General features: G+C 57.4%; 1 protein-coding gene across 1 annotated transcript in view; it reads right to left on the bottom strand.

The window, feature by feature from the left end:
- The window catches only part of LPCAT1 (lysophosphatidylcholine acyltransferase 1), an 83889-nt gene that overhangs the window by 49757 nt on the left and 21032 nt on the right, over positions 1-13100 (bottom strand). Inside the window, 9 exon segments of the mRNA XM_011953143.1 lie at positions 1110-1206; positions 1346-1394; positions 2158-2405; positions 4577-4699; positions 6028-6189; positions 7876-7958; positions 10351-10439; positions 12472-12534; positions 12713-12808. Of these exon segments, the coding sequence (XP_011808533.1) occupies positions 1110-1206; positions 1346-1394; positions 2158-2405; positions 4577-4699; positions 6028-6189; positions 7876-7958; positions 10351-10439; positions 12472-12534; positions 12713-12808 (1010 nt within the window).

The following is a 13100-nucleotide window of genomic DNA, read 5'->3' as shown; positions in this document are numbered from 1 at the left end:
TCAGCACACAAGCCACGGCTGCAGGGTGGCTGGAGTGCAGGGGCCGCCCTGGCGGAGGTGGGTAGGTGGCAGGGGATCCACAGGCCCGGGACCCCCTCCGCTCTGCGCACTCTCACGCCCCTGGGCGGTGGCCAGTACCATCACATTGATGCCCTCAAGCTGCTACTCAGCCCCCTGCACTGTGCAGGGCCCGCAGGCAACCTACCATCCCACCAGCTGATGTCCCAAACCTAGCCCTACTCGGCCCCGCTCCAGCCTTCCCTTCTCAGGGCACCGCCATTCCTATGGCCCACTTTCTCTCTCACCAACTCCCGTTCGTATCCCCTGCAAAATGCACCCAGCACCCACTCCCTCAGACAGCTTCCTAGCCTTCTGCAACTGGGACCACTAAGGATGGCTGGCTCTCCTGCAGGGGAGAGGGCGCCCAAACCTTCATCGACCCCTATCTGGCAGGGCAGCTGGAGAACAGTGCAGTCCCACTGGGGAGGCCAGGGCTCCTAGGGAAGCGAAGGGAACGGCAGCTTCTGGGGCTGTGCAGTCCTTGAAGGCCACCCCGGGGGCCTGGCCTCAGTCATCTCCAGATCCTCCCAAGAGACCCTGAGGACAGGGGCACAGGCTTCCCGAAGCAGATTAAAGACGCGAGAGGCAGAAACTGGAAGACTTTGAGGCCGGTGGGGGTCGGCAGGACCCACTGCTCAGGGAGCAATCTTGGTTGCTCTTGTTGTTACTTAGGAATTAATCGAAAGCGAGCTATTTGTAACCTGATTTAGATGAGACACAATGCCCAAACACCGGGAACGGGCGAAGGACCCTGGGTGGTGTGGGGCCCCACACAGCCTTCACAGACTTGCAGCAGACCCACCTGGGAGCACTTCAGATCCTAGGGCCACTCCCGACACGGGCAGGAGGAAAAAGGTACATCTAATTTTACTTCGCTTTCTCCTTTTAGAGAAAGAACAACTTTTGAAAGCACAGCAGTTCTCTGAGGCCTCCCACCGGACGGAGCTGGCACTTCCACCAGCAACCACCACCAGCCCGCCCTCAGCATCTGAGAGCTGGCGGGAGCTTCGGGAATCACCCACTCCCGTCCAGCACCCACAGACACACACCAAGCAAGGCAGCGATAGGAAACGCCCTCCTCTTCTGTCTCCCCAGTCACCAAAACACCTTTATTCATGTCACGTGCCTTCCGGTCCAAACCAAACGCTGCATTCAAATATGGAATCAGCGGTCACGCCCACAATCAATTCTCGCAGTTACGATACTGAACGCAGACGCGAAACGTGAGAAACTGGCATCGTGAACCCCTGCCGTGGGCTCTCTCTCCACACACAACTGCTCTTACCTTGGCAGGCACGGCCCACACCCCAGGCGCTACAGACCCCGGGTAAGACCTGCAGGAGGCGGGAAGGGCTGCCAGGAGCGCAGGCCACATCACGGGGACAGTTTCATCAGGAGGAATATTTGATGTTTAGCGGGTATTTCCATTTCTGTTTGCGTAATTTGCTCATTTATATAAATGTATATACATCTTTTGCCAAATTTACGTTGGGTTTCTTTTCTTTTTCTCACCCCTGTGAACATCCATTGTCTTCTTGACCTTAAATTTCGGTGAGGTCGCACTCTGGAGCTTTTCACCCCCACCCCATGCGACTGCAGGAGGATCTGCGCCTCCCCGCAGGAACCCCTCTCCCCCAGAGCCCATGCTGACTGCTATTTATAAAGCTGTTTCTTCTTTGCTCTCCCACTCAAATCTAAAATTAAATATAGCTTTTCTAAAACTGAACTATTTTTCCTTTCAAACCTTCAACCAGCCACACCGCCTCCTGCTGCTGTCATCTCTACTCCACCGTCCTCACAGAATCCTCGGCACGTCGCCTACCCGAGGCTCTCGCCTGCGAGATGACAGTGTGTTCAGTGATTCCCTCTGAATTTGCAAATCGGTCCCGCAGTCCCACAGCGCAGTGACTCCCCTAGACCACTCTGTTTACCATTTTCAACCCACTCCAGTCCACGGGAGTCTTACGAGGATGCTGCAGTGTTGAACGGGATCAAAGCCAGTCTGGTCTTGGCCATGCCCTAAACCATGACACCCTGTGACTGGAGAACCCGCATCAACACCCAACCAGCTCCCCCGTGAGCCAGCTTCCGGGATACAGGGAAGGCCCCGGGACCACTGGCACCAGCGTAGTCACTGGGAGCGGATGGCATCATGCACGTAGCACCCCGGGGTGACACCCATGCCACCTGGGCGGCGGTGCTGCATCTGTGGGACACTGGAGCATGACCTGGACGGCAGGCGGGCCTGGAGGAGCGTGTGGTGTCTCTGGAGCCGAAGCCGCTCTCCGCGGCGTGGGTGAAGCCTGTCTCCCATGGCTTCTGAATGCCCTGGTTAGTCCTGCTTTCTGGAAACAGCCATGGGGGAGCACACGTTCCTCCTGAGGGGCGTCCCACCAGCGTCTGAGGGGCACTGGCTCCGAGAAAACCCTGGGCCCCTAAGATGGCACTGAGGCCCCATATTCTAGCAAGCAGAGACCAGGGAGTCACTGCGGTTACTTGTTCAGGCCCACGCAGGCCTCGCTGTGGATCTCCACACACAGCACCTCCGGCTGCGACCGCACAGCTCCTCACTTGCACCTGGGCTCATGGTTGGCTCTGAGGGGTTGGCCTCCCTGGCGAGCCGCTGTTTGTGTGTCCCCGTTACCTAGGACCTGCAGCAGACGTGGCATCAGAGACCACGTGGCGCCAACCCTCAGGGGACACCACCTGCTCGCCTCGCTCACCCTACGTGGGACGTCACCTGCATGCCTCGCTCACCCTACGTGGGGACATCACATGCTCACCTCACTCACCCTACGTGGGGATGTACCTGTACGCCTCACTCATTCTGCCACCAGGACACCGCTTGAATTTCTCTCTTGAACACAGAACTGCTTCCAGCAGACAGGGTCAGAGGACAGCCAGGGGATCCCTGAGTGGGATCAGACCACTCCACTCTCAGTTGGCCAGGAACCGAGCCCCTCCAGGAGGGAGGTCCATCCAGTAGCCTCATGCATCTGCACAGCAAAGCTGGGCATCGTCCTCTGCTCCCAGACGGTGGCACCCTCCTGCTTGCCACTCAGCAAACAACCCCAAGGAGGAGGCCCCATGGCTGGGGCTGGCTGTGTCGAGCTGCAGCCCCAGCTGTCCCTAAGCACGGAGGCTTTGGGAGGAGCATCACTTCCCGGTCTCAGCGGGTGTCTGGAGGGTGGGCTGGGTCCTACTGAGGCCAGGCAAGGAGGCTCCACCTGGGCAGCCCCACATCACCACCAGGACACAGCAGGTGGCAGAGGGCGTATACCACGCTTAGAGCCCTGCTCATTCGCCAGTAGAGCGAGCCCCATGGCCACCCAGACAGGGCTTGGCAGGCACAGTTGTCTGAGCTCCTGTGTGGGATGCGGCCCCACAGTGAGTGGCAGTGGGGTTATGTGCTGGGTGGTGCCACACAGGCAGGCCCTCCATGCCCCACGTCCAGTCAGAAACATATGGAGCCGCTGGGCTGGCCACACCCGCCTTCAGAGTTACCGTCAGCTCAGCATCGCCGTCCCACAGAGACTCACGGGGTCACACAGCCCCGGCCCAAGAGCAGCCCCACACAAGAGCCTCCCTCTCACTCTATCCCTAAAGCACCCAGTGTCTGCGCTTCTTGTAGAAGCAAGGGCCAGAGACCACCCCCCAACATCTGGGGCAAGCACCCTGCAGTCGCCAGCAAAGACACAGCTTGCTGAAGTGCCCGGGGGGGCCACATCTCAGACATTTAACCTTGTGTACTACAAATGCAGATTCCTGGATACCTTGTCACCTTTGGAATGAGGCTGTGCCCTGTGGGCTGGCTCCCTGGGGCCCCCTGAGCTACGTATGGCCCACACCTTCACCTGGAGTCTTCCTCCTGTCAGGGGGCTCTGCTGTCTGGACTAAGGGCTCCCTGAAGCCCTGGCACACACCCATGATGCCAGCACAGGGCACGGTGCTCACGCCCTGGTGCTGTTGGTACGTAACTAGTAAAAAGGTGTGTGAAAGAAAACACGTTTACTCATTCTGCAGACACTTCCTGAGCACCTGCAATGTGCACTCTGGACAAACGGCGTCCAGGTACAGGGAGAACGGGACCGACGGAGACCGCAGCGCCGCCTGGCTCAGACGGCACGGGTGCAGCCCGTGTCAAGATGGCGCGCGCAGGCATCCAGGTGTGGGCCTGTGGGAAAAGGGCGTGGGGTGGGGGTGCAAGCTCAGCTAAGAAATCAGGAGTAGACAGTGCAGAGTCCCATGGAGGGAGGGCCCAGGCAGGGTGGTTATGTGAGCATCACAGCCGATGCCCCAGTTCCTGCTTCAAGATGACCGATGGCAGGCAGGTGCCGGAGCCGCTCCTCTGGTCCCCAGGCTGGCCTCCCGGTCCTGCCCACATGCTCCCCCGGACAGTCCTCATGCCTCCTCACCCGCGAAGCTCTGCACAAATCCCCCTTCCCTGAAGTTTTTGGGACTCCCAGCCAGAGTTCTGTCCCTCTGGTCCCTACATATGAGGTTCCCCATGTCCAACCTGCAGCCCCACACTCTATAGAGGTGAGATTCCACCACAATCCAGGCTGCAGGCTGGGAGGCCCTTCCATCGCTGCCTGGTCACCCCGAGGACTCAGCTCCTGCAGGGCCTGGCTCATGGCAGCTGCTCGCAAGAAGAACACAGGAGGAAAGAGAGCAGAAACTCTGAGAGGTGTAAGCTTCTGGGCTGCACATGTTCCACTGTGGGAACAGGCTAAGCTCCAAAAGCAGAACCTGGCTGCAGATTCCTATTTGGAGGCTGCAGGGACTCGGTTACACTTGACCTATTTCCACAGGCTCTCACCCGTGGGGCAGGACACCTGTGATTACATTTCCCTGGAAGGCAGCTTTCAAGGTATCAAGCTCCCACGTGCAGAAACAGGCCCTGGAGGCGGGAGCCCCAGGAGCAGTGGAGAAGCTCCAATGAGAACGGGGCCAGAAGGGCAGCCCAAGAGCAGGACCCCCACCACCAGCGGCTGGGGAGAGGCTGGAGATGCCAGGGCCCTCCTGGGAGGTACCAGCTTTGTCCTCGAGGCCAAGGGGAGGAGAAGCACAGGAGATGCTGGGGACAAGGGGCCTGGCACAGGCCAGGCACAGGGAGGGCCCAGCCTCATCTGCCCATTGAGCAACATCCAAAAACAACAAACAGGGTCAAAATGCCAGCACTGCAGCCACAGCAGCACGAGGGGCCATCGCAGGTGCACAGCTTCACAAAGCAGAGCCATGCCATGCACTCGCCGTGAAAGGCAGCCTGTTCCTTAAGTACTGTTCCTTCAACAGGTCATTCCTGAGCCCCAGGCTGTGTCCCAGGACACTGGGGGTCTGCTCCGCACTGGGAGACTCAAAGTCCAGACGGGGCCCACAGGTGGTAAAAGATGAACCAAAGGCCACACTCTGACCCCCAAGGTGCACGTTTGCACATGTTAATTCCGAGGTTGAGAAAGGATCCTACAACACGGCCAGGCCGAGGTTTGCAGCAGCATTTCGCTCTGTTGGTATCCGAAGACCTCGGGGGCTGGGGACCATGGGGGTGCTGCAGATAGTGACACATCATGGGGGGCTGAGGAGAAGCAGGCTCCTGGGACCATTCCAACAAAAAGGTCCATCTGCGTGCTCCGCCAGGACCCCGCCTTCCATGTCCAGCCAAAACAGGACCGTCACACATACCTCGGAACTGCACCTCCCTCAGGGGACCCTTCCCCAACGCTTCCCATTCAGCCCAGGCCCTGAGACGGACCCTCGGGAGCTGTGGCCCAGGGACACGCCAATCTCCCCGGATCTCCTGCATGGTCTGAGTAAAAAGAATCCTGAAATTCAAGATCCGCGGCATTTCTAGCTGCTTGCATTTGTTTAACAAACATCTCCAGATAGCCCCGGTGCTTTCTGCCTGTAATGAGGCCCTGGTGGAGAGCACCTCCCAAGATCCTGTGGTGGGAGCCCCACCCCCAGCACATCCTGCATCAGGGGATCCTGCTGCAAGAGTCCCCAGTGTGCCCAGCCCATTGTACTCCGAACTGCCCACAGATATGGGGAGCCCCCCCAGCACATCCTGGCCCAAGCCCTCAAAAGCTGCAGGAGCCCCCAGCCTGCCCTGTACGCCCTGCCCCACACGACCTGCAGATACAGGGACCTCCCAGAACATCTTGGCCCAACCCCTGGCCTGCCCTGTATACCCTGCCCTGCACTATCTACAGATACTGGGACCCTCCCCCACCGCCCACTGCCGCCCGCCCAGAACATCCTGGCCCTAGTCCCGCCCCCTTAGCTGCAGGAGCCCCTGGCCTGCCCTGTACACCCTGCTCCACGCTACAGGCAGACACAGGGGGCCCCCCTGGAACATCCTGGTTCACCCCCACTTCGCCGAACTGCAGGAGTGCCTCTGTCCGCACAATTCTGGGTCTGTGCCACCATCTCCAGGGAGCCCACCAAGCGCATCCTGGCCCTGTCCCCGACTGTGGGAGACCCTCCACCCAGGACATCCTGCTCCCCCCAGCTGCAGGGAGCCCCTGGCTCACCAGTAACGTCTGTGTGGCAAGGCTGAACCCTGGTGCCGGCAGCGGGTAGAACGGGAGTGGGCAGGGGAGTGGGCCCTGGCAAGTATGTCCACTCCTCTGAGTGAGGGGAGGGACGGAGGTGACCAGCCTGATGTGCAGCTGTGGACAGAGGGGGAGGGCTGCTGGGGGCTGGAGGCCACCGCCCGGTGGCAGTTGTGGGAGAGGCAGAAATGACCTGGATGGCTCTAAGGTGAGAGAGAGGAGAGCCCACTCTACAGACTTCCCCACAGGCACGGGCGCCGCGTGGTCCTGGGGCCACTGACTGGGCAAAGACACCCTGGCACAGGGACAGGTCGGGTTTAGTCTGGGATGTGCTGAGCTTGGTGGACGCATGGGATCTGTGAGGATGTCACAGTGATGACTCACATGGCACAGAGGTGACCCTGCCCCTGCCCTGATGGGGGCAGTGACTCGCTGCTGCAGAAAGGTGGATCTGACCCCCCTGGGGTAGCCTAGGACAGCAAAGGGACTCCACTCTAAGGAGCCGAGGCATGCCATGTCCCATCCACGCCTGTCCAGCCTGGTGGCATCCCCGCTGTCTGTGCTTGGACACCAGCCCTCCCCGGCTCCAGGGCCCTAGCCCGCCAGTACCTTGGCCCAGCCTTGATCCACCCCAAGGGTTTTAAAACATTTAGAACTGGGAGACTGTTTTCTTTCTTTCTTTCTCCTTCCTTCCTCCCTTCCTTCTTTCCTAGCTTGTATGTGGCAAACACCTTCTTTTAAGAGGAAATAACTCATTCCTCTGGCTCTAAGAGGGAAGTGTGAAATTCAAGAGTAAAATCAAGGTTTGGAAAAGGCTGCTGTCCCCAGGTACCAGCCCCACCCCGGCAGTGCCTCCCCACACAGGGGACGAGGGGACAGGGGACGAGGTTGGAGGGCCACCAACCAAGCAGAGGAAAGACCGCACTGAGGGAAGCTGGGAGCTGACTGTGGTATAAGTTCAAGAATAGCCCTCACCTTTAACACACGAAGCTCACGCTGCTGGAACACGGCTGAGAAGCCAGGGATGCGCTGGTTTTAATACAACAAGTATCCCTCAGGGTTGCAGAAGGACGTGGGTTTCAGAGGGACAAACACTGATCACATTAGAAAATAGTGTTATTTCCAAACACAAGCCTGGCATCGTGCTTTTTTTCCTGGGCTCATTTTCAAAATGACTCACACCTAGACTAAAGGTTTACACTGGTAATGCTGGAAACAGTAACTGGGAATGGTAAGCATGCCCCAGCACCCACAGGAGGCCCACAGGACTCGGAGGGGATGGCGGTGGCCCCTGGCTGTTCTGAGAACCATGGTACTTTTGTCATGGGCCGCGTGGGGATGAGGGCCCTGGAAACAGGAAGAAGAAGGTCAGCAGGGCTCCTCCTGCGGTCTCTGTGTCAGAGGCAGGGACATGGCTTAGCAAGACGGGTGACCTCGTGAAAGCCTAGCTTGGACACTCCCAACCAGTCATGCCCAAGCAGCACAGCCCAGGGCGCCTTCTTAGACAAGAGCGGTGAGAGGGAGCCACGTTCTCCACCGCCTGGGCCCTCCCAGCACTCGAGGGCGCTCTGCCCGTGCGGGCACAGGAGGCACCGGGCATGGGCCAGACACCCAGCAAGTGTGGTAGTCGAGTCCCACACCCGGCTCCTGCAGCAGGTCTCCTGAGTGGCCACTTTTTCAGGCACAAAATCCTAACAGTTTTATATGAGAAACAAATAATTCAACTGCAAAAAAATACCAATATTAGGAAGAAATGATTTAAATGAAATGGAAGCAAGTAGTGACCACAGCTTGACATTTTCTAAAGACTACAGTTCATATAGGAACAGAGGAGACGTGTGAAATTCAAGAGTAAAACCAAGGTTTGGAAAAGGCCGCTGTTCCCAGCAGGAGCCTCCACCCCTGCCAGTGCCTCCCCACACCGGGGACGAGGGGACGAGAGGATGAGGTCGGAGGGCTCAAGAGAGCTGCATCCGGAACACACTCTGAAGGCAGTTGTGGGCCGCCTGCCACCTCTTATTAAAGAAAGTGGACATCAGAGAGGAAGCGTTTGCAAAGTTTGGTGACAGTTCACACGGACTAACGCACAAGTGAACCACGGGGCTGACGGACGCCTCGGGGTTCCCACCCCACTCAGAGCACGGCCCTACCGCCTCTCTCAAGCCTACCCACTCCTGAACCTGGGTCCCACAGGGCGGGGGATGCGCCGTGGCCCCATGCATGGGCTGAAGGGCTTGGGCTGGGTGACTGGCTGGGCGCCTTCCAGAGAAAAGGCAATGCGTGGTTTAAAGTGGGAAAAAAAAAACACAGCTGCAAAAAAAGAGAAAAATATAAGACAGAGCTGATGTCTTACCCCAGGTTTTTTGTCCCGGGCATAGTAAAAACTTAAAATGCACCTGCTGCGGCCAGCACCGACCACAGCTGTGAACAGCAAGCAGAGATAGGAGCAGAGCCCACATGGCCCGGTGTTCTAGTGCGAGGAAGGAGCAGGCCCCCAGCATCGACGATGATAGGGGGCCGGCCCCAGGCAAGAGGCCAGCATCGTTCTGAAATGGATAAAAACATGTGCTCCTTAGAGTTCCGGAGCCACGACCACCGGCAGCAAAGCAGGCGCCCTGGGTGTCATCTCCTGTCTGGGAATGGGAAGGTGCTACCTCACTTGTCTGAGAAGGGAACCGTGCCTGCAGGAAGTGCGCAGAGCAGGGTACATGCGTGGGGGAAGAAAGCACCTCCCATGGCTCACGCCAGCCTCGCATCCTGAAACAGACCCAGAAGCTGCAGAGTTTTAAAAGTTGGCACTGATGAGTGCTGACAATATAAAGATAAAGGACTCTTTCTCACGATGAAACAGGAGTGCAAAGACAGTATCCATTTAAGACGAGCTTTGGGCCACGATCACAGGCTTCCGCCTGAAACTGATGGTGCTTTGCTGTCAGCTGTAAAACAAAACTCTGTGTGTGCGTTTCTGTGTGTATGTGGGTATGCTTATGTGGATGTCTGTGTACACTTGCATGTATATGCGTGTGTACGCACTCACATGTATGTGTGTATGCGTGTGTGTACACACATATTCTCATACACACACTCATATGAGAAATCCAAGTTTTAGGACAGAATACTATAAAAAATGAAAAGTAAAGTCTTTTCCAATTTTGAATCCCCTTTCCCATTCCGCAAAGTTAACCACAACTGTTTCATGAGCGCATCATTCAGCAAATTAGGCAGGATTACAGGAACGCTCCCGATGACTTTGAGAAAAAAAGCCAGTTCCCTAAGGTCAGGGCTCCTTGTGAGGTCAGGGCAGGCATCCATGCTAAGACAGCCCATGCTGCCCCCTCTGCCTGGGAGACGGCATAGCACCTGGGCTTCTGTGTCCTCACCCGTGCTTCCTGGGGCGACGGACGACAGTGACCAGAGGCGAGGATACAGAAAAATGATCCCTGGGCCTCTACTGGACCAGAACAGTTTGGCACCATCACACCCAGGTCATCAGAAGGCAGCTGGGGGCCATGGGCCTGGCACCATCTCCAAGGCCTCTGAGGCATCCAGGGAGGGAACAGGCCCTGTACAGCCCTGGCCTTCTCCACCCTCCCCAGGGGACAGGCACTCTCCTGCACATCCTCCACAGGGTGTGGCTGCCCTGTGCTCCCACCGGGTACGCTGCCCAGGGCTCCTTGGGCCACCCCACCCCTCCACACCCACTGCCCAGCACTGGGGCTAAGCCAAGAGCTGGTCTTACTGATCCAGGCAGGCAGCACCCGGGGACCCCGTGGGCAGCAGGAGCAGCTCAGAGAAGCTTGAGGAACCTCCATCCCTGTACATGTGTGCCTGGAGGGCACCAAGGGTCAAGAACACACGACAAACACAGCCATCCACATGAGGAACCTGGCAAGGTGTGCGGGCACAAGATTTCCTGCTCGGGAGTGGCCACACTGGACTCAGGAGCGAGGCTGAGAGGGCAGAGTCCTGCTCCTGAGTTTGTTTTAAAAAATCACAACTCAGGCGTTTGTATAAAAATGTGGAGAAAAAGATGGCCCACTTTTGGGTAAATTCCATGCAGGGCCACCAGGCAGGGAGGGGCAAAATCTGTCCCTGGACTCAACCCTCATCATAATCCTCTCTGTGGATTAGCCAGCGTGGGCAGGCGGGCACCCAGCAGCCTCCTCCACTCTGAGACAGTCACGCACGTCCAAGGACTCTGCTAGGAAGGTGCACAGGAAGGCGTTATGCTTTCCAGAATGTAAGTTCTTGCTGACTCTGGTTCTGAGCAGCAGAGATTTTAGAAATGGGGAAAATGCATCAGAACCAGGGTGAGAAATACTCACACCCACAGCCTCCAAGGAAAGTACCGAGAAAACCCTGGGTGGTAGAAAACCACTCATGACTCCAAAACAATACATGAATGTGCGACTAGGAAGAACTTCAGCTGAATTCACCAAGATCCTACAATATACTATTCACTGCTCTCTACTAAATCTATATCCTTGCTTTAGCCCGGGGATTCAAACATTGCACGTATTACAGACCCTGATGGCTTTGATACCTCTTTTCAGATCTTAATGTGCTGTTTTCTCTCCAAAGAGGTAGTTAAGCTCCTCATTAAATCTGTAGTTAAATGACAGATGGGCTGGCTGGGGAGGTGTCCCCGCATGGTGCTAATCCCAGCAGCCCCTCCCAGGTGGCAAATGCTCACAGGTAAATGCAGGTACTCACTGGTTTATCTCAACTGGGAACTTAGCTGGGTTCCTGAGGGTTCTTGAGTGTGTCAGCCACTACTGGACTCATTTCTTTCTTTGGGGAAGAAGGCTCTCTTGGCTTGAAAGATAGGCTATTTCACTCTGTGGAAACTTTACAAGATTATATAAAAGTAAAAGCTTTGCAAAGCAATGCTTGGTGAAAATCAACATGTTTCGAGAACATTTACAAACTATACCCTTGAGCCACACACTGCAGACATCCAGCAGAAACAACTGGATGTACAAACACACCCAGTTCTTCAGATGGGGCCTCTGAAGTGACAACGAAGCAAAACCCCCTCTGTCAGGGGCCCCGACACCCAAAGCCAGGACCTCTGCCTGGCTTCGGCCCAAGGGAGAACAGCTGCCCGAAGCCTTCAATCTTGGGACCGGGAGCCTCTCGATGACCCCCTGCCCAAGAGCCACTGGGAGCAGCTTGCACCCTGAGGTCTCGGGGAGGAAAGCAGGCCCAGGGGCTGGGCACTCTGGCTCTGTCCTGACATCTGCACCTACCCATGCGAGTCTCTGCCCTGCTTCTCGCCAGGGCAGTGGGTGCACACTTTTGGACAGAACACACCTCAACCGGGGGGCTGCAACGACAACAGGGATGACACAGGAGCCTCTGGGGACCTCCAGGGAGGAGGGGCTTGATGTTTCCCCCAGGGAGTCAGGAGGGAGTAGGAAAGGCAGGCAGAGAGAACACGCCTGATGCAGGCAGAGCTGGGGCAGAAGCAGGGCTGGGAAAGCCCTGGAAACCACAGCAGGGGTTCAAATTTCATCGGGGCGTCAGGGCTGAGAGCTTCCGAGCAGCAGAGAGCAGGAGGAAAAAAGTCTGCTGGGAGCGATCCAGGTAGAGAGCCTGGTGGCTGGGTGGGGGTGAGGACTGAAGAGGAGGAATGGTTGAGGGGCACAAAATGAGCGACCGTGTCCCAAGCCCTCCTTTGAGGGGCACAGCACACGGCAGCTGACAGCATGTGGCAGAGGGAGGGCCAGGCAGAGCGGTGGCCGAGGGGTCGGCACGGCCCCAGTCCCAGAGTCCAGCTGCGACACACGCTGAGCCGGGGGAGCGGGGGTGCGGGGGGGAGCGGCGAAGGGCCTGGGAGCCAAGCTGGGGATGACTTTACCCTGTGGGTCACCAGGAGAGGCGGCACCATCGGGCTCTCCTGCTCCCCGTCCCCTTCCATACCCTGAGGACCAGCCGTATCAAGGGGCTTTGAGCTAAAGCAGGCGTCCTGGGAAAATGACAACCTCAAACTGGCGTCAGTAACTTTTCACTTTAGTGTTCTTTCAGATAAAGTACTTTCTGCATGAACACATCTTCCCGGAAACTGTATTCTCACAATTGAAAGTGTGCTCCCTACAAACCGGACAGCCCCATAGGCCCCGCCCGAAGCGGTGCTTGCTTGTAGGAATTATTCTGGAGTCAAAAGTAAGGTCCTCTTGAGAGTGGATCTCAGGCAACTGCAAACCCAGCTGGCAGCCAGGTAGCGGGAAAAGCCAGGCTAAGCCAGCACATCTCCGGTGCAGTTTCCGGCAGCGAGCGGCCCCCTCCCCACGACGCCCCCGGGTCTCCCCTCACCACTGTCCGATTGCAAGATCTCAGCAAACCGTTCCCTCCCACGTGGCAGCTCAGGTTGCATACAGTTGATTCTGGCCACAGACCAGCCCCGAGAAAGCATCCCTTACAACAGGAGCGAAGCATGCACCCCAGAAGGCAACATGCGGCCGCAGAGCAGGGGCACCCGTGCGCCCA

The sequence above is a fragment of the Colobus angolensis genome, unplaced genomic scaffold (genome assembly GCF_000951035.1).
Source record: "Colobus angolensis palliatus isolate OR3802 unplaced genomic scaffold, Cang.pa_1.0 Scaffold358, whole genome shotgun sequence".
Lineage (NCBI taxonomy): Eukaryota > Metazoa > Chordata > Mammalia > Primates > Cercopithecidae > Colobus > Colobus angolensis.
Note: the sequence above shows the minus strand (reverse complement) of the source record. Positions and strands in the feature narration are given on the sequence as shown.